This window comes from Mastigoproctus giganteus, chromosome 12 (assembly GCF_048544385.1).
Source record: "Mastigoproctus giganteus isolate SK-2022 chromosome 12, ASM4854438v1, whole genome shotgun sequence".
Classification (NCBI taxonomy): Eukaryota; Metazoa; Arthropoda; class Arachnida; order Uropygi; family Thelyphonidae; genus Mastigoproctus; species Mastigoproctus giganteus.
In genome coordinates this window covers 71206889-71229420 of record NC_143586.1, presented here as the reverse complement: position 1 = coordinate 71229420, position 22532 = coordinate 71206889, and the positions used below count along the sequence as shown (strand labels likewise).

The window sequence follows — 22532 nt, the reverse complement described above, 5'->3', positions numbered from 1 at the left end:
TCTCCCACTTAACCATCCTTTTATCATTGTAGCAACTTTCCCTTAATACCATTCTGCTCCAATTTGTACAAGTCTTCCATGCACAATAGTGTCAAAAGCTTTCCTGAAATGCAAATATATGATTTCAATATTATTTTTTCATCCAGTTCTTTTGTAACCACATCATAATATCCTATCAAATTTATCAGACAAGACTTTCCCTTAAAAAATCCATGCTGTGTCTGAATTATTGCTGCAGTCTTGTTTAGATGATCCTGCAATGCATCTTTAATCAGTGACTCCATTATTTTACCTTGGAACAGAAGTTAAACTAACTGGTCTATAATTACTCGTGTCACACTTCGATCCCCCTTTGGGAATTGGGGATACATTTGCACATCTCATGTACTTGGGGACCTCCCCTGAGTCCAAGGATGATCTTATAAATATGGCTAACGGTTTGCTTACTTCCTTTGCCGCCTCCTTTAATATAACTGGATAGATCCCATCCACCCTTGAACAATATTTCTTAATAGGTATGAACCTATTAATCGTGGAAGCTACTAAAAGGTTCATACCTATTAAAAAATATTGTTCAAGGTTTAGGCCTAAATGGTTGTCAAATGAACTAATGAGACTCGTAACAGAGAAGAAAAATGAATGGGATGCATATAAATTATCAAGCGACTCAGAAGCATATGGCAGATATAAGTTAATCTGTAATCAGGTCCCAAAGGAGGTTCGGCAGGCGAAGGCAGATTACGAGAAATCCTTGGCAAAAGATGCTAAGAAAAACAGCAAGGATTTCTTTACTTATGTAAACTCTAAAAGGAAGGAGATGAATCTGATCGGTCCACTTGACATCGATGGTTCGACTGTTGATGATCCTGCTCAGATAGCAAATAAACTGAATGAGTATTTTGCATCTACATTCACACGTGAGGAATTATTAAGGTTTGAAAATGGCAGAAGGTTATCAAATTGTAGCAAGATACTTAATGATTTTGTAATAACCGAGAGCCAAGTGGAAGAGAAATTGTTGAAGTTAAACGTAAGAAAAGCACCTGGGGTGGATCTAATCTACCCAGTTATATTAAAGGAGACGGCAAAGCAACTAAGGAAACCCTTAGCCATAATTATGAGAGCATCCTTGGACTCAGGGGAGGTTCCCACGGACTGGAGATGTGCAAATGTATCCCCAATTCACAAAGGGGGATCGAAGGGTGACACGAGTAATTACAGACCACTTAGTTTAACTTCTGTTCCGGGTAAAATAATGGAGTCGCTGGTTAAAGATGCATTGCAGGATCATCTAGACAAGACTGCAGCAATAATTCAGACACAACATGGGTTTGTTAAGGGAAAGTCTTGTCTGACAAATTTGATAGGATATTATGATGTGGTTACAAAGGAACTGGATGCGAAAAATAATTTTGATATCATATATTTGGATTTCAGGAAAGCTTTTGACACTGTTGCGCATGGAAGACTATTGTACAAATTGGAGCAGACTGGCATTAAGGGTAAGTTGCTACAATGGATAAAAGGATGGTTAAGTGCTAGAAGACAAAGGGTGGTAATCAATGGGTGCTGCTCTTCTTCGTCTAATTTTATTAGTGGAGTCCCACAGGGTTCGGTGTTAGGTCCACTGTTGTTTTCTATATTTATCAATGATATTGATGAAGGTATATCAGGCTTAATGTCGAAATTTGCAGATGATACAAAGGTTGGCAGGGTTGTTAATGACAGTAATGGCAGTGTGCTACTGCAACATGATCTAGATAATTTGGGCAGATGGGCTAAGAAGTGGCTACTGAAGTTTAACCTTGACAAATGCAAAGTACTACATATGAGTAGAAGTAACCCCAGAGAAACGTACCAACTGTGTGGTACTACACTTAAGGTGGTAGAAAATGAAAAAGACCTGGGAGTAATTGTGCAGTCAGGTATGAAGTTTTCTGAGCAATGCAGACAGGCTGCCAGGGCAGGTCATGGGGTTTTGTCAATGATATATAGGAATTTTGCTAGCAGGGAAAAGGAGGTGATTATCCCTCTGTATAAGGCAATGGTCAGGCCACGGCTTGAGTACTGCGTACAGGTCTGGAGGCCTCATTTTAAGAAGGATGTAGATTTACTTGAGCGTGTACAGAGAAGGGCAACAAGATTGGTGAGGAGAATGAAGGGATCCTCTTACCAAGAGAGGCTTAAGTTCTGCAAATTGCAGTGGCTGGAGACTAGGCACCTGCGCGGTGATCTGATTGAGGTATATAAGGCCTTGTATGGGTTGAGCACGCTGAATTCTGATGGGATCCTTCCACTTGTTCAGATTACGAATCTAAGGGCGTATAAATTCAAATTAAGAAAAGACAGATGTAGAATAGATGTGCGGAAATTTTCCTTTAGCCAGCGGGTGGCTAATTGCTGGAACAAACTTCCATCTGTCGTTGTGGAAGTTGATAGGTTGAATAAATTTAAGGAGGAACTGGACAGGCATTTGGAGGGAATTTTGTGATTTTTTTTTTTTTTTTTTTTGGCTGATGCTGCATAAGCTCATACATTTGCTTTCTTGCGTCACATGCCACTACTACTACTACTACTACTACTACTACCCCAGGTGCCTTTCTTTTATTTAACTTTGACAATTTCTCCTCCACTTTGCTCTCGGTTATTACAAAATCATTAAGCACCCTGCTATAATTTGATAACCTTCTGCCATTTTCAAACCTTAATAACTCCTCATGTGTGAATGTAGATGAAAAATACTCATTCAGTTTGTTTGCTATCTGAGCAGGATCATCAACAGTCGAACCATCGATATCAAGTGGACCAATCAGATTCATCCCCTCCCTTTTAGAGTTTATATAAGTAAAGAAATCCTTTCTGTGTTTCTTAGCATCCTTTGGCAAAGATTTCTCGTAATGTGCCTTCGCCTGCCTAACCTCCTTATTCACCTGATTACAGACTAGCTTATATCTGCCATAGGCTTCTGATTCGCTTGATAATTTATATGCATCCCATGCATTGTCTTCTCTGTCACAAGTCTCATTAGTTCATTTGATAACCATTTAGGCCTAAAGCTTGAACAATATTTCTTAATAGGTATGAAACTTTTAGTAGCTTCCACGATTAATTCCTTCAGTGCTTCCAGCTTAGAATTTACTGTTGGTAAAATCGTCATCCCACAGTTGATCCCACTGTACAGAATTTAAAAACTGTCTAATAGTAGTACTACGTTCTGCCGACTGAAGAATGTGTTCTATTTCATCCACAATTTGTTCATTTGCACGTTCAAAAGAATTATGAGCCCCTGAAAACTGTACCAGTCTCACGTAGTTATTGTTAACCATAGCAAACGCCCTTGAATACGGTATTCTGCGATTAGGAAACTGTCGATTGTATTCCCTACAAACAGCAGTAGCACTTTCGCCACAAAAACCGTAGAAAAACACCATATTGGCATATTCAGCATGTGTGAAGAAGTGCGATTTTCTGTCCTATTTTTCGAATTAAAAACAATTTTTTTTACGAGAAATCTCCATGAAATCATTATTTCTGACCGACTGAACCAGCCTACTTTGCGAGAAAAGTACCTGAAGTCTCCTGTCTAATTGGAATTTTTTGAAAAGATGCGGAATGGTAGATATGGTAATTAAATTGGTTCGTAAAGCGTAATTCATTCAATGATTTTTTAAATTATAATTTTCTGAGTGATTTTTTAAACCAAAATTTTCTGGGTGATTTTTTAAATCAAAATTTTGAGAATGATTTTTTAAATCATCATTTTTTGGGAAGAAGAATAAATGCAGATGTTTTTGAAAAATTAAGGTGGCGCTTCTTTCTTTCAGATTCGTCTGCTGCTCGCCGTAGGGGTGTTTCTTAAATGCAATGTTTTCATTTTACGTATGTTGTGATCGTCAGTTTTCATTTAAACAGCCATGACTTGTTTATTGGAGACAGCGAGGAAATTGTTTTAAAATGACCACGCCAACCGTAACCAGAAGGTAATAAAATTCGTGTATTGGCTTTTCTCATTATATTAAGAAATAATTTCTAAACACCTGAAAACATCGAAATGTTTATACTTGGATTTGTTTTCTCTAATATCCGAGAATATAAAGTTGTAGGTAAATTTACTGCGAAGGATCTGTTTTTGTGGTTTTGACATTTGTAGAAATTGGATTATGAGACACTCGTTAATTTATAATTTTTAAAACATTGTCATTACATTATTATTGATATGTTTTCGTGTAATATAGAAAACACTGGTTACCATACCGAACACAAATCCCTCACCCCGTGGTGGCGGAAATGGCAGTGTGGTAGTTTCTCTACTGGTTGATAATAAAGTATTAAACAATAATATCGTAATTTGGTTATTTAGGCTGTAAAATTACCAATCTTTAACCCTTAAAGTAATTTAGTTACTGTTGCTGCCACGAGGCAAGTTTGAGGATACTTCAAGACAATGGCGTAACCAGGATTTTTTGTCAGCAGGTACATTCACACACACAAAAAAAAGGAGCCAATTGCAATTCACCAAAAAGGCTACATTTGCTTTCTAAAAAAGCACCACATACCAGATTTTGGCATCAGAGGATACAGTGTTCCTGCTGACCCTATCCTGGCTATGCCACTGCTTCAGGACACTACTGGTGGAAGGAACATGAAACAGAAACAGCTGCAAGGCTTTTTCCCAAAACTTTGTTTTCTGCTGGGTATGGTAGATGTCTTTTTACCACAACTGAATTGCAGTATATGTTAATGTAATTAAGAAAAAGGGGGGGGGGGATTACAACGAAAGATGTGACTGACAGCAATTATATAAGTATTATGGATATTCATTGTTTTATTACAGTTTTTTCAATTAAAAAACTTGTATGTGATGTGTACTCTTTGACACATGCATTATTCATTTAGCAGTACAACAGCAGTACAATGCCATTTGTTCACATCTTATGCTTAAAACCATCATGTATTTCTGAAATGAATGTAAATTAATTTCAGAAATACTTGATATTTTAGGCTAAAATGAGGATGGATAACAACTTTCCCATCAAGAAAAATGATTAGGCATTAATTTAGAAATCTAAATGGTAATACTTAGTTCAATTTTGACATAAAGTTTAAAAATTGCAACCCAAATATGACAAAGGCCAAATGACATATAACTTTTAACTTAAAGATAAGTGAGATAGACTTGATCCTGGTGCTATTCAACTGTATGATTTGATTCTGCGTATAAATCAAATAGTATGGGATAGATGGAACATCCTTGCCTTACAACCCTACCAATGGGAAATCACTGAATATTTTCAAGAAAATAGAACAGAGGAAGCATTCCAAAAAATTCTCGATTCGGCTAATAATGTGGCTGCTATCACTGGCATTTCCGCTTCGTTTCTACCAGTAAGCACTGTAAGGAAACTATTGAAAAGACGTCATTTCGATTATGAAGGTAGAGAGGAAGCTATTCAGGATCCGCAACAAAATTTCAAAATTAATTTTTTCTTTCAAATTATGGCCACAACAATTTTCTTTTTAATTGAAAGGTTTAGAAATATGAAAGAACATCTAGAAATATTTAAAGTATTTTATAATATTTCTGAAATAAAAAAAAAATGGTAATACAGTATAACGATGTTTTAAATCTTTGCAAAGATTTACGTAATAAATTAAGTGACATTGATCACAACGAGTCTGATATTGATGGTTTAGCATTATTTGAAGAATTAGAGTACTTAAAATTTATATTAAAGACAATATTACTCCATTTTAAGTGTTACAATATATTTTTAAAAACAATTTTACAGCTACTTTTTCAAATGTAGCAGTTGCATTAAAAATTTATGTAAATGACAGGAACAAAGCGCTGCTCTTACCAATAAAGGCCTATAAGTTCTGCAAATTGCAGCTTCTGTATACTAGACTCCTGCGAGGTGATTTGATTGAGCTGTATAAGGTCTTGAATGGGTTGAGCAGGCTCAATGTTGATGGGATTCTTCCTCTTCCTCAGATTACGCACTTTCGAGAGCATAAATTCAAATTGAGGAAAGACAGTTGTAGAACAGTTGTTCGGAAATTTGCATTTAGCCAGCGAGTGACAGTTGTAGAACACAGAATGTGGACCATCTATTGTTGTGGAAGTCTGATAGCTTAAATAAATTCAAGCAAGAATTGGATAAACTTTTGGAGTGGATGGGGAGGTGATTGGGAAATGGGTTTTTTTTTGGCTGATGCTGTATAAGTTTGCTTTCTTGCATCATATGCCACTATTAATGCCAATACCGATTTTTCCAGTTTCAGTTGGCTCGGGTGAACAGAGTTTTTCAAAATTAAAATTAATGAAAAATTATTTTACAATCAATGTGTCAACAACGACTCTCTAATTTGGCAATAATTTCAATGGAAAGTGATCATTTGGAACAAATAAACATAAATGAAATAATTAATAAATTCACATCTCTTAAAGCTAGGAAACAGATTTGTATGTATTTTTTAACATTATAATTTTCCTTTTATTTTATTATTGTGATAGAGTATGATTATTGTGACTTAGAATTTAAAGTTTATTTCCAGAATTTCAGAATGATTTTGTTATTTTTGTTTGTTGTTTCATTATTTTATATATATGTGAAATATGTTGTAATTCTTTTCTTTTTCAATAAATTAATAATAATTATTTAGGTCTTATTTTATTTTTCAATCCAAATATTTTGGGGTGGCAAATTGGATTTCACTTACTGGCGGCACATACAGTTGCAGGGGCCCTGGTTGATATATATATCTGGAAATTTTATATATACATTATTTTGAAGATTTTATATATTTCTGTTGTTATATGGGTTTAATGGCGCATAAGCTATTATGGCTACAATGCTATATTTTTGTAGTGTAATCGTTAGTAGTGTAATAGCTTAATTAGTAACTTATAATAATTATGGTTTAGAATAAGTTGCTGGCTATTTTCTTTGAATGTGAATTAATCAGAGATTCAACATTTTTTATCACAATAATTCTGTTAAAATAAATAAAGAAAAATCATAGAACATAACCAATATTGGTGTTTACACTCCAACTTGAGAGGTTATGTAAACTTGCAGGAGAACCTACTAACAATTCTTACCTCTATACATCTGCAACTAATTAACCGTGTTTAAGACTTTCAGTCAAAACCCAAAATGCGACTTCAGAAAAGTAATATAAGGAACAATTTCCAAACATGCTAGGAAATCAATTAAAAGCAGAACATAAAGGCATTTCTTTCCATTCCATCCCATCAGCATTTTTTGTACTTTGATTATTTAACTCTCAAGAATTAATTATTTGTTGAACAGAAATAGAAACAATCTAGGTGAGCAGGAAAATATTTTATGGCTCTTAAAGCATTATTACAAGTACTAGATCTGCAGACTTACATAACAAGTACAGGTCAATGTTGGAAAAAAGTCGTGAGTTAGGGTTAAATTTGCAAGTGTCTGCAATTCTGCCCAGACACAATAGGAGGGAGTGTATTGATGAGAGCCTTGTCAATCAATTTGGCCCTGGAGAGATTGTGCAAGGCTCATGGAGTAGAATTTTTCTCAGCGTGTTTTGTGTTTGTTAACAGGAGAGATTGTTTCTACAGGGATGGCATGCACTTAAATAGAAAGGATGTAAGAATATTTGCTGATCTAAAAGATATTTCTTGGCTAAATGCCTAAGAGTATAAAGCAGTTCGTTTATGCATGGGTAATGCACACATATCATTTCTACTACCAAGATAGTCTTCATCCTTTTAATTATATCTCATATTGTGAATACCTTCACAATGAGTTGCCATGGTATTGCTGTACCATGAATACGTAATGCCTCACCTGTAGAGAAGACTGTTACTTATTCTCGGTGGATACCGCCACCCAGATGCCACCGTCTGAAAAATGGTATGGGATAAAACACTGGGCTATCCACATACTATCCCTATTAGACTTAGGAAAGCAAAAAGGTGTAGGAAAGTGATAGTAGGAAAAGAAGAATAAGAAATGCCATCGAAAGAGGAAAGGGACAGTTACTCCTCACACTCATTCACAGAACTAAACCACTCATAAATCCCCTGAATATGCTGCACTTCTCCATTAGGGAAGACTGTTGTTACCTATTCACAGTAACGAGAGTCCCATCAAGACCCCCCCCCCCAGATGGCACTGTTTCGTTGCTTGTTGGCACCTCTGGTGTGTGGGCAGTAGTGTTGCAATAGTGATAACCCAGTTATGAAGTATAACTCCACAATATAAGAGATGCCTGATGGTGTGTATAGTTTAATTTAAAAGATTTTTCTTGGCTAAATGCCTAAGAGTATGAAGGAGTTTGTTTATTCAGGGGTAATGCACACACACACACAATTTCTACTACCAAGATAGTTTTAATGTGTCATTTTAATTATCTATTGTCCACAATGGAATTTCTCACAAAACGATCCATTCAGATACTTCCATTTCTAGGAAGGAGCTGTCCCACTGATTAAAATAGTCAATGTAGGTTTGGTAAAATGATTGAACTGATCCTTTAAATAATTTTACATCACCGTTGTTTTGTTTTTCTTCTAATTCTGAAATGATTTTCTTAATATTCATTGGTAAAAATTCTTGATGTTTTCATTCACTCAACTTTAATTTCAGTTAATTTAAATTGACAAAAGTTTCACACAGAAATATCTTGAAATTCAATTTTTAGAATATGTTTATAAAAGTTGAAGCTTGACTGTGAACGAAAAATAACCATGATTCAGCTAACGGAATCGTTAAAAAAGTTTTTGAGAACTGTGGGACATCTTTCTTGTTCCAAAAAATACAATTTTAGTGGCTTAAAAAGTTTTAAAATCCTTTCTCTTTGCTGTAACCTAGGAGTTTTTTATACTGAACATATATACAGTATATCATCACATATTTTCTTAAATTTTTCAGTTCTAATTGTGTAGATGTAAAAGTATGAATAAATTTTGGTAAAACTTTAGAACAGGGTTCTCTTCCAAAATGGCAGCGAGAAGAAGAGGAAGAAGGCAATAATTGACATGCCTAACCCACTATGGTTAGTGTTAATCCCCCCCCCCCTTGCCACTCATTTAAAATTGGGAACTCGTTTTCCTATTTAAAAACAGCTGGAAGGGGTATAAATACCCTAAGACTGAGGCAGTCTAAACGGGGACCCTATTCTAAAGATAAGCCACTAATACAAATTCACTAATACAACTTCAATATCAACTTCATCAGCATTTTCTGTGTGAAGCATACTTGCTACATCGGGTCTTCCTCAAAACACTCAGTAATACTAAAAAACACTAACGCATTTTAAGTGAGCCATGATATTATAAGAAGCAAGTATTAGAAAAGGGTTTTGTGCAATTAGATTGTGTATTAAGTGGTTCCATTCGTGCAATAAAATTTAAATGTCTAAACAAAAATAAAGGACAAAAGTGGGTTTTTGAAAAATAAATAAATCTAAAGGACAGCTTCCTGAAATAAAGAACTGTCCTTTATAATAAAGGACATATGGTCACCATAGGTATCAGAGATGTGGTATCATGGCACCTCCGTAGCCAGGTGGGAAGGAGCAGCAGCAGTGCGTAGCACACGCTTCTTGATTAGACTGGGGTTCGAGCCCGTCACCACGAAATACGGAGGATGCGGAAAGGTCAGGGAATGACTACTGCATATTCCTGGAGCAATATGGCCTTAGTTGCTAATGCTCCTAAAAACCAAATAACAAACAAACAACAACAAACGTGGTATCACTCAGATATAAGAAATGCAGAATTGGAATGGGAGAAGTACAATGTGTACAGAAAGGATAGAAAGGGAGGAGGGGTCATGCTGTTAGTTAAGAAACATATAAAATCTAAGGCAGTGCATCCAGTTGACATGGATGGACAGTGCAGTCTTGGGTCACTTTGGTGTGACATTAGCTCTAGGAAAGCAAAAATGAGACTCGTGGCAGAGAAGAATGCATGGGATGCATAAAAATTATCAGGAGACACAGATATATATGGTAGATATATGATAGTATGTAATCGTGTCACAAAGGAGGTTAGGCAAGCAAAGGCAGATTACGAGAAATCTTTGGCAAAGGATGCATAGAAAAACAGTAAATACTTCTTTACTTATGTAAACTCTGGAAGAAAGGGGATGAATCAGATTGGTCCACTTGATATAAATGGTTCTATTGTTGATGATTCTGCTCAGGTAACTGATCAACTGAATGAGTATTTTGCATCTACATTCACACATGAGGAATTCTGTAGGGAAGTGGAGGCTAGAAGCTTATCAAACTTTAACAGGGAGTTAAAGGATTTTGTAATAACTGACAGCAAAGTGGAGGAGAAATTGTTGAAGTTAAACATAAGAAAGGCACCTGGGGGGGGGATGGAATCTTTCCAGTTATATTAAAAGAGGTGGCAATGGAAGTAAGCAGGCCCTTAGCCATGATTATGAGAGCATTTTTGGACTCAGGGGAGGTGCCAGTGGACTGGAGATATGCAAATGTATCCTCAGTTTACAGAGGGGCAGGGGGATCGAAAGGTGAGACGAGTAATTACAGACCTGTTAGTTTAACTTCTGTTCCGGGCAAAATAATGGAATTGCTGGTTAAAGAAGCACTGCAGCATCATCTAGACAAGAATGCCTTTATAGTTCAGACGCAGCATGGGTTTGTTAAGGGAAAGCCTTGATTGACCTATTTTATTGGATACTGTGATGTGGTTACAAAGTTGTTGTTGTTGTTTGGTTTTTTTAGGAGCATTAGCAACTAAGGCCATATTGCTCCAGGATATGCGGTGGTCATTCCTTAACCTTTCCGCATCCTCCGTATTTGGTGGTGATGGATTCGAACCCCGGTCTAATCAAGAAGCGTGTGCTACGCACTGCCGCTCCTTCCCACCTGGCTGGTTACAAAAGAACTGGATGCAAAAAATAATTTTGATATCATGTATTTGGGTTTTAGGAAAGTTTTTGATACTGTTGCACATGGAAGACTACTGTACAAGTTGGAGCAGTATGGCATTAAGGGCAAGTTGCTGCTATGGAGAAGGTTGAGTGGGAGAAGACAGAGAGTGGTAATCAATGGACACTGCTCTTTGTGGACTGTTATTGGTGGTGTCCTCCAGGGATCCATGTTGGGCCCAATGTTGTTTTCTGTATTTATCAATGCTATTGATGAAGGTATATCAGGATTAATTTCCAAGTTTGCAGATGAGATGAAGGTTGGTAGGGTTGTTAATGACAGTAAGGATGGTATGCTACTGATAGGATCTCGAAAAGATGAGCAAATGTGCTGAGAAGTGGTAAGTGAAGTTTAACATTTTTTTAACATTGGCAAATGCAAAGTGTTGCATATGTGTAGCACTAACCCTAGAGCAACATACCAACTGTGCGGTTCTATACTCAGGTTAGTGGAGAATGAAAAAGACCTGGGGGTAATTGTGCAGTCAAATATGAAGTTTTCTGAGGAGCTCATGTGCTCTTGTCAAGATATATAGGAATTTTGTTAGCAGTGATAAGGTAATATCCCCTTTTATAAGGCAATGGTCAGGCCACACCTTGAGTACTGCATACAGATCTGGAAGTCTCATTTTAGGAAAGATGTAGAGGTGCTACCATGAGTACAGAGAATGGCAACGAGATTAGTGAGTGGAACAAAGGGTTCTATTACCAAGAAAGGCTTAATTTCTGTAAATTGCAGTCTGGAGGCTAGGCACCTGTGAGGTGATCTGATTGAGGTGTATAAGGCATTGAATGGTCTGAGCAAGATTAATGGTGATGGGATTCTTCCTCTTGCTTAGATTCTGCACCTGAGGATGCATAAATTCAAATTGTGGAAAGCCAGTTGTAGAATAGATGTGCAGAAATTTGCCTTTAGACTGTGGGTGGTTGATTGCTGGAACAAACTTCCATCTGTCATTATGGAAGTTGACAGCCTTAAATAAATTCAAGGCTGAACTAGACAAACTTGGAGTGAATGGATGGGTGAAATGGGAAGGGCTTTTTTTTTTTTTTTTTTTTGGCTGATGCTGTATATGCTTGGCTTGCTTTCTTGCATCATATGCCTCTACTAATGCTAATTGCAAATGTTTAAAGGAAGGAGACTTTTGTACAGTGTTCTGTGAGTTAATTTTCATGTGAATACATTAATTTTTAATGTACTCTTCTATGAACCCACCCCTCGACGTGGGCACCTGTATGTGGTGAGGGGACCTCCCAGTGATGCTGCTGGACTTCCAGACTAGCATCACTGGGATCCAACGCCCACAGCCCAGGTTCCAGGCTGACATCAATGGAATCCAGCGTGTTTGCCGTGTGCTGCGACCCGTGGAAATTCGGAAAGGGGGATCCTGGTGGTTGAGGGCCCAGCTTCAATACACGACTTTGGCCCCTGCTTCGACAAGACGGGTGGTCCTGGAAGGCCCAGCTAGGATCAATCGGCTAGTAGGCTCACCTGCGAGGGTCAACCGTGTCAATGCCATGCCCCTACCCTCATGGTCCGAGGGACAGGATTCAGGCGGGCGACGGTGCGGGTATGGTGTTTGGGTAGCCCTGGCGTTCGAGTCCCGAGCGCATTTATTGCATGCCGGGTAGTGGGCGTCCCTTTGGGCTCCGTGGTGGGTGGGGAGCCCAGGCACTGAACCATTTAAAATTTACATGAATCCTGATAAACTTACTTCCTCAGGGGCCCCAACCCGGTCCCTATCTGCAAACAGAGACGAAGACACAGATAGTATTATTAGTACAAAGAGGCAGCGAACTGAAATACCATCAGGGCCTGTTCCAAGGTTCCTAATTATACATTCCACCAGTGAAAAACCGATTAGTAAAATGTCACCCTTTTTTATACAAAAAAGGTTAGATGGGTTAGCAGGTTCATCCAAATCAGTTAAGAGGCTCCGTTCTGGAGACCTTTTAATTAAATCTAAAAATGACAGGCAATCTGAACATCTACTCCGAGTAACATCAATCGGAGGAGTACCCATAACAGTGACACCACACAGAACACTAAATTCATCGGGAGGTGTAATTTCAGAGTGGGACCTTCTCGACGTTACCGAGGAGAAAATCTGCTTGGAATTGAAGTCACAGGGAGTTATTGCCGTCAAGAGAATTACTGCGCAAAGGGATGGAAAACTTGTTAAAACCAGGAGCGTTATCCTGACTTTTAACTTTCCTAAACCTCCTGATGATATTAAAGCTGGATACATCAATTGTTCAGTGCATCCATATGTTCCGAACCCTTTACGGTGTTTTAAATGCCAGAAGTATGGACATTCTCAAATGGCCTGCCGTGGAGTCCTTGCATGCACTTGATGCGGTTCAAAGGACCACGAAACAACAGCATGTTCAGCCGCAAAACCCGCCTGTATTAACTGTGAGGGAGAACACCCGGCCTACTCACGAGCATGCCAGAGGTGGAAAGAAGAAAAAGAAATTCAACAGCTGAAGGCAGAGATAAATATATCATACCAGGAGGCAAGGAAATCGGTCAAACCCCTGAATATCAACAAACCTACCTACGCCCAGAAGGTAGCAGGGAGATGTTCTGTCGGAACTCAGATGGACATGACCATTCCTCCAAAGGAGTCTTTCACTCCCATCGCGCGTTATCTCTTAAGTTCTCAAAAACCTGCACAGAAAAACCAATCAGCTGCCACTCCTATATCAGTACCTCCTAATGCTCCACAAGTAACAAAGGTAATTATGAAAGAAAATAATAAGAAAGGGGAAGTCCCCCCCCCCTAGTACCCAAGAAAACATGGATGTCGAGCAGAAGGAGGTACCCGAAGATTCAGTCTTGGAACTCTTTGCGGAGGAAGAAATGGACACAGGACAGCGTCCATTCTTCCCCAAAAAAGATAAACCCAAGACTGATAAAAGTAAGCCCTCAGCACCTCGGAAGCCGCCTGATGGACCCACCAAGCCAAAATAATGGCTAAATTCCTACAATGGAATTGTCGTGGATTCCGGAGAAATATTGATGACATCAAGGCCCTCCTGCAAAAGCACGAGCCAGTTTGCTTTTGCTTGCAGGAGACATATCTAAAGGCAAATGATGATCCCACCATGCACAACATCACAATTTTTCGAAAGGATAGAATTGCGGATGGCTCTGCTCATGGAGGAGTGGCTATCCTTGTCGGCAATCAGACCCCAGTTCAGCCCTTGCTAATTACAACTAGCATGGAAGCTGCTGCAATTCGCCTTACGGTGGGATTTATATTAACAGTCTGCTCTCTTTATTTGCCACCTGGGACTGACATCCCCCAGGAAGACCTTGATGATCTTGTAACGCAGCTGCCTCCCCCTTACTTACTTCTCGGGGATATGAATGGACATAACACCCTGTGGGGGTAGTGCTAACATCAACGGAAGGGAACGAGTCATAGAGCGTATGCTCAATGACAATGACCTTTCCCTTCTAAATACTGGAACAAACACCTTCTTCCACATGCCTACCCGTACTTTTTCTGCCATTGATCTCTCTATCTGCTCCCCTTCTCTACTCCCTTCACTCATTTGGGAAGTGGAGGAGAATCCATACGGAAGTGATCACTTCCCTGTGATAACCTTGTTACACAGTGGGAGACCATGCCTTCCTTTTAGGTTACCACGGTGGAAGTTTGATCAGGGTGACTGGAATGCCTTCCAACATCAGGCAAATTTTGACCTCAGTACAGTCAGTCAGGAGCCTATCGGTGACGCAGTAATACATCACAGAAATCATTGTCCAAACAGCTGCGAATGCTGTCCCAAAAACATCTGCCCAGTTTCCACCATTTCCCAAACCTTGGTGGAATTCACAATGTACAGCAGCAAAAAGGCTCAAAACAAAGCGTGGGGGATATTCCGCCGATATCCTACCACAACCAACCTTATAGCCTTTAAACACGCACGAGCCAAAGAACACTATATCCGCCGTCAGAGTCAAAAGGAATCGTGGATCCGTTTTACATCATCTATTAAACAGTCTACCAACTCTAAGGTAGTCTGGGATAAAATCCGGAAAATGAAGGGAAAATATACATTCCCACCCTTCATCAATCCTAGATTATAATGGATGCACTATTGCAGATCCAACTGCAATAGCCAATGCTCTTGGGGAAACATTCTCTAACATCTCCGCAACAGCCTCGTATTCCCCAGAGTTCCTGGTTCTGAAACATAAAATCGAAAAACAGGCATTTAATTTTAAGTCCAAGGGCCTCTATCCCTACAACGGGGCATTCACTATAGAGGAACTGAAAAGAGCCCTCACTCTTTCCAAAGCAAGTGCTGTTGGTATGATTAAACATCTTTCACCGAAATCTATGGATTATCTGCTCCTTCTATATAACAGAATCTTTATTGAAAGGCAGTTTCCGGACTCCTGGCGCAAGGGAATCGTTCTTGCCTTTCCTAAGCCAGGAAAGGATCCAAAAGTCGCCACCAATTATCGTCCTATTGCTCTGACTAGCTGTCTGTGCAAAATCCTGGAGAGAATCGTTAATTCTCGTTTAATATGGTAAAAGTAAAAAGTAAAGTGCAGCCATTATCAACCCACTGCAGGGTGGTAGCCTCCTCAACAATTCATGCTGAGGGAAATGGACCATAATCTGCCACGCTGGTCCAGTGCGGGTTGGCAGATCGACCGTATTCAGCAGTCAGGGGCTTGAACCCCGGTCTAATTCAAAGAGCGTGTGCTACTGCACTCCCGCTCCTCCCACTCGGCTACGGAGGCTGATTCAAATGGCCTTCTCTCCAATATCCAGTGCGGCTTCCGAAGGAAGCGGTCCACTTTGGACCATCTTATTAGATTGGAATCATCCATCCGGGATGCTTTCCTAGAACGCGAACACTTGGTGTCAGTGTTCTTTGACTATGACATAACTTGGAAATTTGGCATCTTAAAAGATCTGCATAGCCTTGGTCTTAGGGGGCAACTCCCAATTTTTATTAAAAACTTTTTAGCCAATCGATCTTTCCAAGTTCGCGTGGGATCCTCACTCTCTCCTTCCTTCAGCCAAGAGGAGGGAGTACCACAAGGATCAGTATTAAGTGTCACGCTTTTCGCCATCAAAATAAATTCAATCACAGAACAACTTCCTCCAACTGTAAACAGTGCCCTCTATTTTGATGACTTTTAGCATTTTTTTCAGTCGTGCAACATGAGGGTTATTGAAAGACAACTGCAGAAAGCCATTGATAATCTGAATTCCTGGGCACTTGCTAATGGCTTCAGGTTCTCGCCGGAGAAGACCGTTTGCGTACACTTTTGTCGTAAGCGTAATCTTCATCCTGAACCCGAACTAAGGCTCGGACAATATGCTATTCCAGTAGCAGCGGACATAAAATTCTTGGGACTCATATTTGAAAAAAAAACTGACCTTTCTGGATCATATCCGTCAACTCCGCACAAAGTGCACACGTGGGCTTAATATTCTCCGCTTGTTCTCCTCTACATCTTGGGGAGCAGACCGATGCACCCTTCTTCGGCTTTACCGTGCATTTGTGCGATCCAAACTAGATTATGGGTCCCAGGTATATTCCTCAGCCAGAGACAGTGTCCTGCGATGGCTGGACCCCATCCATCATCAGGCCCTACATATTGCTACTGGAGCATATCGCACATCTCCTGTCCAGAGCTTATACGTCGAAGCAAACGAACCACCGTTATCGCTTCGACATAAGCAGTTGTCTTTAAAGTACGCTTTAAAACTGAAATCCCTGCCAGCCCATCCTACGTGGCCATTCGTTTTTGAGCCACGATGGGAAAATTTAGACAATACCCATAAGACTGCCAATCGTCCTTTTGGTATTCGTCTCCAAGAGCTACTCAAAGAACTTAATATCAAGGTAGACAAGGTTGCCCAAACACCAAAGCAACCCTTTCCACCCTGGCATGCTCGTGTCCTGGCATGTGACTTGTCTCTTAGAAATTGGGGAAAGTCGGACACTCCATCTGTCTACCTGCATCTTCATTCAGCACACCGAACTGAATATTCCGACTTCGCGCCAGTCTACACAGACGGTTCGAAGTTGGAATCATATGTGGGATCTGCTGCTGCTGTCTTTACAGACAGCTCTACATCGGAGCAGATTCCCTCTGAATGCAGCATATTTACTGCAGAGCTGCACGCTATAGAGTTAGCCTTGGATCACATTAGCGAATGCCAATACCAACGGTTCATTTTATACTCCGACTCTCTCAGCATGTTACAGGCTTTAATATCTGTGAGATATAATCCTCATCCAGTTCTGTCTAGTATTCAGCAGAAGATTCACTTCCTCCGTGGACGTGAATATGATATCCACTTCTGCTGGATTCCCAGCCACATTGGGATTAGGAGAAATGATTTGGCTGACACCGCAGCCAAATCAGCAATTCCCAATAATAACCGCTGCCTGTCAGTCCCCTATACAGACTACAGGCAAATAATACACCAAAACATACACTCCCAATGGCAGGACTCGTGGAATAGACAGACTGCGAATAAACTGTATTGTATAAAGCCTGTAATTGAACCATGGCAGTCTAGTCTGCGCAGGAATCGTAAGGAGGAAGTTGTTCTCGCCCGGACCCGCATAGAACACAGTCATTTAACTCATTCGTTTTTGCTGAGGGCTGATGACCCTCCTATGTGTGTGTCCTGTGGCACAATTTTAACGATCAGACACCTTTTAATTGACTGTCCAGATTTTAGCAACACCCTTTTACCGCTTTTAATCATCTGACTGAGCCGTATACACTCAGTCAGATTTTATCCGACAATGACAATGTGTCTGCTGTTTTTAGCTATTTTAAATCAATAAAAGTTTTTAATTGTATTTAAAATTTATGTTATTGTTACCTCTTTATTGATTTATTTTTTATATATTTGTTATTATATATCTGGACATGGTGGCATTACTAATTAGGTCACCGTGAGTTTAAATTTTTTAAATATTACCTAGTCTTGGCACATTATAGCCTTAGTTGCTAATGCGCCAAAAAAATTCAAACAAACCAAACCAATCTATGAACCCAATGTTTTTTTTTTTTTTTTTTTTTTAATCAACTCAGTTTAATTTGAAGGAGTTACTGCAAATGTAGATCATCTGAAGTAAATTATATGAACCATTTTAATAATATTATGCATGATTACATAAAATTAAACATAGTGTTTCTCCATCTTTTTTTTGCAAAAAAATAGTAAACTGTGGCTTTGTCATTAAATTTGGAATTTTTAAAATGTTCTATAAGCTTCCATTATTTTCATTATCAAATTAGTATTAGTATTGGCCATATCATGCAAGAAAGCAGCATTCTTTTGCTGTATTGAAAAAAAAAAAAAAAAAAAGTAAAATAAAAAAATAACAAATGTAAAATAAACAACTTATGCATCTTGCTTGTTAATGAATTGGCTATCAAGTGTGATGGTCTGCTTTGCATAAACTGTATAAAATGTGCAAAACAGTTTGTCTTGATTTTTGTGTTACATGTAGCAGTTAAAATTTTGTGTGGAAAAGTTAATTAACAATGTCTTTCACTAAGATGCCAAAAGAAATGCAGTGTCACATTCCTTTTATTAGAATGCTTCTGCTAGAACATGCAGCAGCCTGGAAAGCAGTGTTGGGATTTCAAGACCTGCTGGGGTTCTTCATTGAACAAGCAAATATGTGGGTTGTGTTATGGCTACTAAAAGTAATAACAGTTGCAATACTTATTGTACACTGATTCTAGGAGCATACTAAATAAATTTGAATTACTGATCAAATCATCAAATGCAGACATTGTGGGGATATCAGAGAAGTGGTGTTACTCAGATATGAATGATACAGAATTTTATTATGGGTAGTACAATGTGTACAGAAAGAACAGGCAGCACATGAGGGGGGGGGGGATTATGCTCTGAGTTCAGAAGCAGATAAAGTCTCAGGCAGGGCAATCAGTGGAAGGGTCAGTTTGGTGTGACATAAACACTGAAAAAAAACAAAAATGGGTGTAGGAGTGTGTTATAGTCCTAATGACTGTGATGAGTATAATGAATAGCTGTATAGACACACAGAGAGCCAGTAAATCATAATGTCTTATATTTGGGCACTATCTTTCCAGATATTCAGTGGACCTTGTGGTCACTCACTCAATAGCAAGACTTCTATGGATTTATTGGGTGAGTGTTTCCTACACCCGCACGTTAGAAAGGCAGCAAGAGAAAGTAATACTTTTTGATTGGATTATCTGCAGATTAAATAACCAGTAGATGGTAGTGATCATAAAAGTATTGATGTGGGATTTACTTAAAGATATAACCACTGTAAAGGGTAAGGAAAAGGGCTTTTGCTTTCATAAATGTGACTACAGTGGCCCTAGACAGTTTTTAAATTCTATGCAATGGGATCAACTGATGAAATTACCAACAGCAAATTCTAAATGGGAAGTTTTCTAGGAAGTTATCATAGAAGCTCCTAGGCTTTTTATACCAACTAACAGATACAGTTCAAGGCATAGACCTAAATGGATGTCAGATGAACTGACGAGACTCCTGGCAGCAAAGAAAAAATCATGGAATGCCTATAAATTATTAGGTGATACAGATGCCTACAGTAGATATAAACTAGTCTGCAATCAAGTCACAAAGGAGGAGGTTGGTTAGGCAAGCTAAGGAAGATTGCTAGAAGTCTTTTGCAAAGATTGCAACAAAAAGCAGTAAAGACTAATTATGTACACAGTGGAAGGAAGGGGTTGAATTACAGTGGTCCACTAGATATGAATGGATTAACTTTTGATGATCCTGCTCAGGTTGTGGACAAACTGATTGGGCATTTCGTGTCTACGTTCACACATGAGGAATTTTTTAGGGATGGGAATGCCAGAAGTGAGTCATTCTGGCAGGGAGCTGAATGATTTTGTGATAACTGATAAGAAAGTGGAAAAGAAATTGAAGCTAAACATAAAAAAGGCACCTAGGTTTAATGTGATCTCTCCAGTTATATTAAAGAAGGCAACAAAAGATGTAAGCAAACATTCAACCATGATTATAAGAGCATCCCTGGATTCAGGGGAGGTTCCTATGGACCGGAGATGTGCAATTATATCCTCGGTTCACAAAGGGGGAAAGGCAGATATGACTAATTACAGACCTGTTAACTTGACTTCTGTTCTAGGAAAAATAAAGGAGTCACTGGTTAAAGAAGTAATGCAGAACCATCTAGACAGGAATGCACTCGTACTGTAGTTATTATTATTAGCTATATGGTGCAAGGAAGCCTGAGGCTTATGCTGCACCAGCCAAAAAAAAATTTCCTGAGCCACCCTGAGAGAGAGAGAGAGAGAGAGAGAGAGAGAATAGGGAATCACCAAGAAAGAGAATAATGATGATATCCAGCTCAGGACCCTGGGTGTGCCATGCCCATACTCACCAGATGTGAGCCCCCGGGGTGCACAGGTTTTTTTTAAAGGGCAATCTTGTCTGACCAATCTGATTGGATACTATAACACGGGAACTGGATGCAAAAATTAATTTTGACATCCTATGCTTGTATTTCAGAAAAGCTTTTGATATTGTTGGACAAAAGACTGCTATACAAACTGGGGCAGTGTGGCATTGAGCAAGAGTTTCTGCTATTGATAAAGGGATAGTTGAGTAGGAGAGAGAGAGATTATTGGTATGTACTGCTTTTCTTGGACTAACTTATTAGCAGTCACCCAGGGTTCAGTGCTAGTCCCACAGTTGTTGTTTTCCATATTTATTAATTTTATTGATGGAGGCATGTATCAAGCTTATTGCCTAAGTTTGTAGATGATACGAAGGTTGGCAAGTTAATCATAGTAAGCAGGGTATGTTATATAAGATCTAGACAAATTAGGCAGATAGGCTGAAAACTGGCAATTGAGGCTTAATATTGATGAATGAAAGGTACTTCATATGGGGTGCAGTAATCCCAGATCAATGTACCAGTTGTGTGGTTTCACACTTTAGGGAGAATGTAGGTTTGTTGGAAAGGTTCAGAGAAGAGAAACACGATTGGCAAGGGGGAGCAAAAGGGTGTTCTTACCAGAAAGACTTCAGTATTGCAAATTGCAATATATGGAGACTAGGCACTTGCAAGGAGGTGTGATTGAGGTATTTTTAACCTTGATGGGATTGAATAAATTCAAATTGAAGGATGGTTACATATCAGATGTGTGGAAATGTGTTTTCAGTCAGAACAAGGTTGATTGTTAGAACAAAGTTCCATATGGTGTTGTAGAGGTGGGTAGTCTGGATGAATTCAAGCAAGAAGTAAATAAACTGTTAGAGGGAATGCACAGGTGAAATGGAAAGTGTTTTTTTTTTTTTTTTTTTTTTTGCTGATGCTGTAGAAGCTTTCTTTCTTGCATTATTTGCCATTACTACTACTAATAATAATAATTTCAGAAGACATATGCAAGATTCCCATGTATGCCTACATGGATACCTAGCTTTAACAAACTCATTATTATTATTTTATTATAATTAGCCATATGGTGCAAGGAAGCCTGAGGCTTATGCATCACCAGCCCAAAAAAAATTTGAGTTACCCTGAGAGAGAGAGAGAGAAATAGAAGGGAATCACCAAGAAAGAGAAGAATGATGATTGATGATATCCAACTCAGGACCCTGGGTGTGCTAAATCCATACTCACCAGATGAGTTCCTGGGGTAATTTTAATAGACTTCAGAAATAATAGAGAGCATCCACTTAACCAGTGTTTTTGTTTATATATGACCGCCTCAGTCTAATGGTATTTTCCATTAGTTAAAATATTTTCACAATAAAGCAGGAAACCAAAAATTTCTTCGCCATCAGCCTGCGAAGCATATCAGAGATCAGTTGTTGGGATCATCTGACTGTCCAACAAAGATACTCGAGTTCTTCAGACTCGGAATGTACATGATACAGCAAAGTTTTGGGCTCTTCTGCTCCACACAATAGGTGCACTAAAACACAGAATTTCTAATTACAGAATATTTAATACACAATTTCTATAATACAAAATGTTTACTGTTGTTTATTTCTTAGTGCAATATTTTTCTTAATATTCTGACAACTTTGGTGACTACATGTATTTTTTTTTCCATTTTAATGGACAATCAGATTTGGCAAACAAGACTTAACCCCCTAGATAAAAATTCCCTTGAGAGGAAACCCTTATATAGCCTGTTAAATCTAGGTTTACCATATTATAAAATCCAGAAAAGGTAACATGTTTACTTTATGTTACTGTATGTAGGTAGGACTTTTCAATTTCAAGTGGTGAGAAATGCGATGTAATCAGACATTTGCAAACAAATAAGAATAAAAACAATGTGTGTTGTGTAGAAATAAATGCAGAAATATATGTGGAATTTTAAAGTGAATGTGATAGTGTCATGTTGTGCTGAATGTTTATTTGCATCATTTATCATAGAACATAATATTCCTCTGAGTTGTGATAATTATGCAGGTGTTATTAACAAATAGGTTTTCTTCATAGTGGAATAGTAAAAAATATGGATGTGGAAGAACAAAAATGGCAGGCATTGTTATTTAATTGCACAGAGAGAGAAAAATTTAAAAA

General features: G+C 38.6%; 1 protein-coding gene across 2 annotated transcripts in view; it reads left to right on the top strand.

The window, feature by feature from the left end:
• The window catches only part of LOC150077179 (uncharacterized), a 187800-nt gene that overhangs the window by 5460 nt on the left and 159808 nt on the right, over positions 1–22532 (top strand). The window contains exon 1 of one of the 2 annotated variants that reach the window (XM_090386990.1): positions 3835–3980. The exons of the other annotated variant lie outside the window; for it this stretch is intronic. Within the exon in view, the coding sequence (XP_090243116.1) occupies positions 3955–3980 (26 nt within the window). The 5' untranslated portion in view covers positions 3835–3954. Of the gene's footprint in view, positions 1–3834; positions 3981–22532 lie in introns of those variants that run through there. 2 annotated transcript variants of the gene reach the window in all.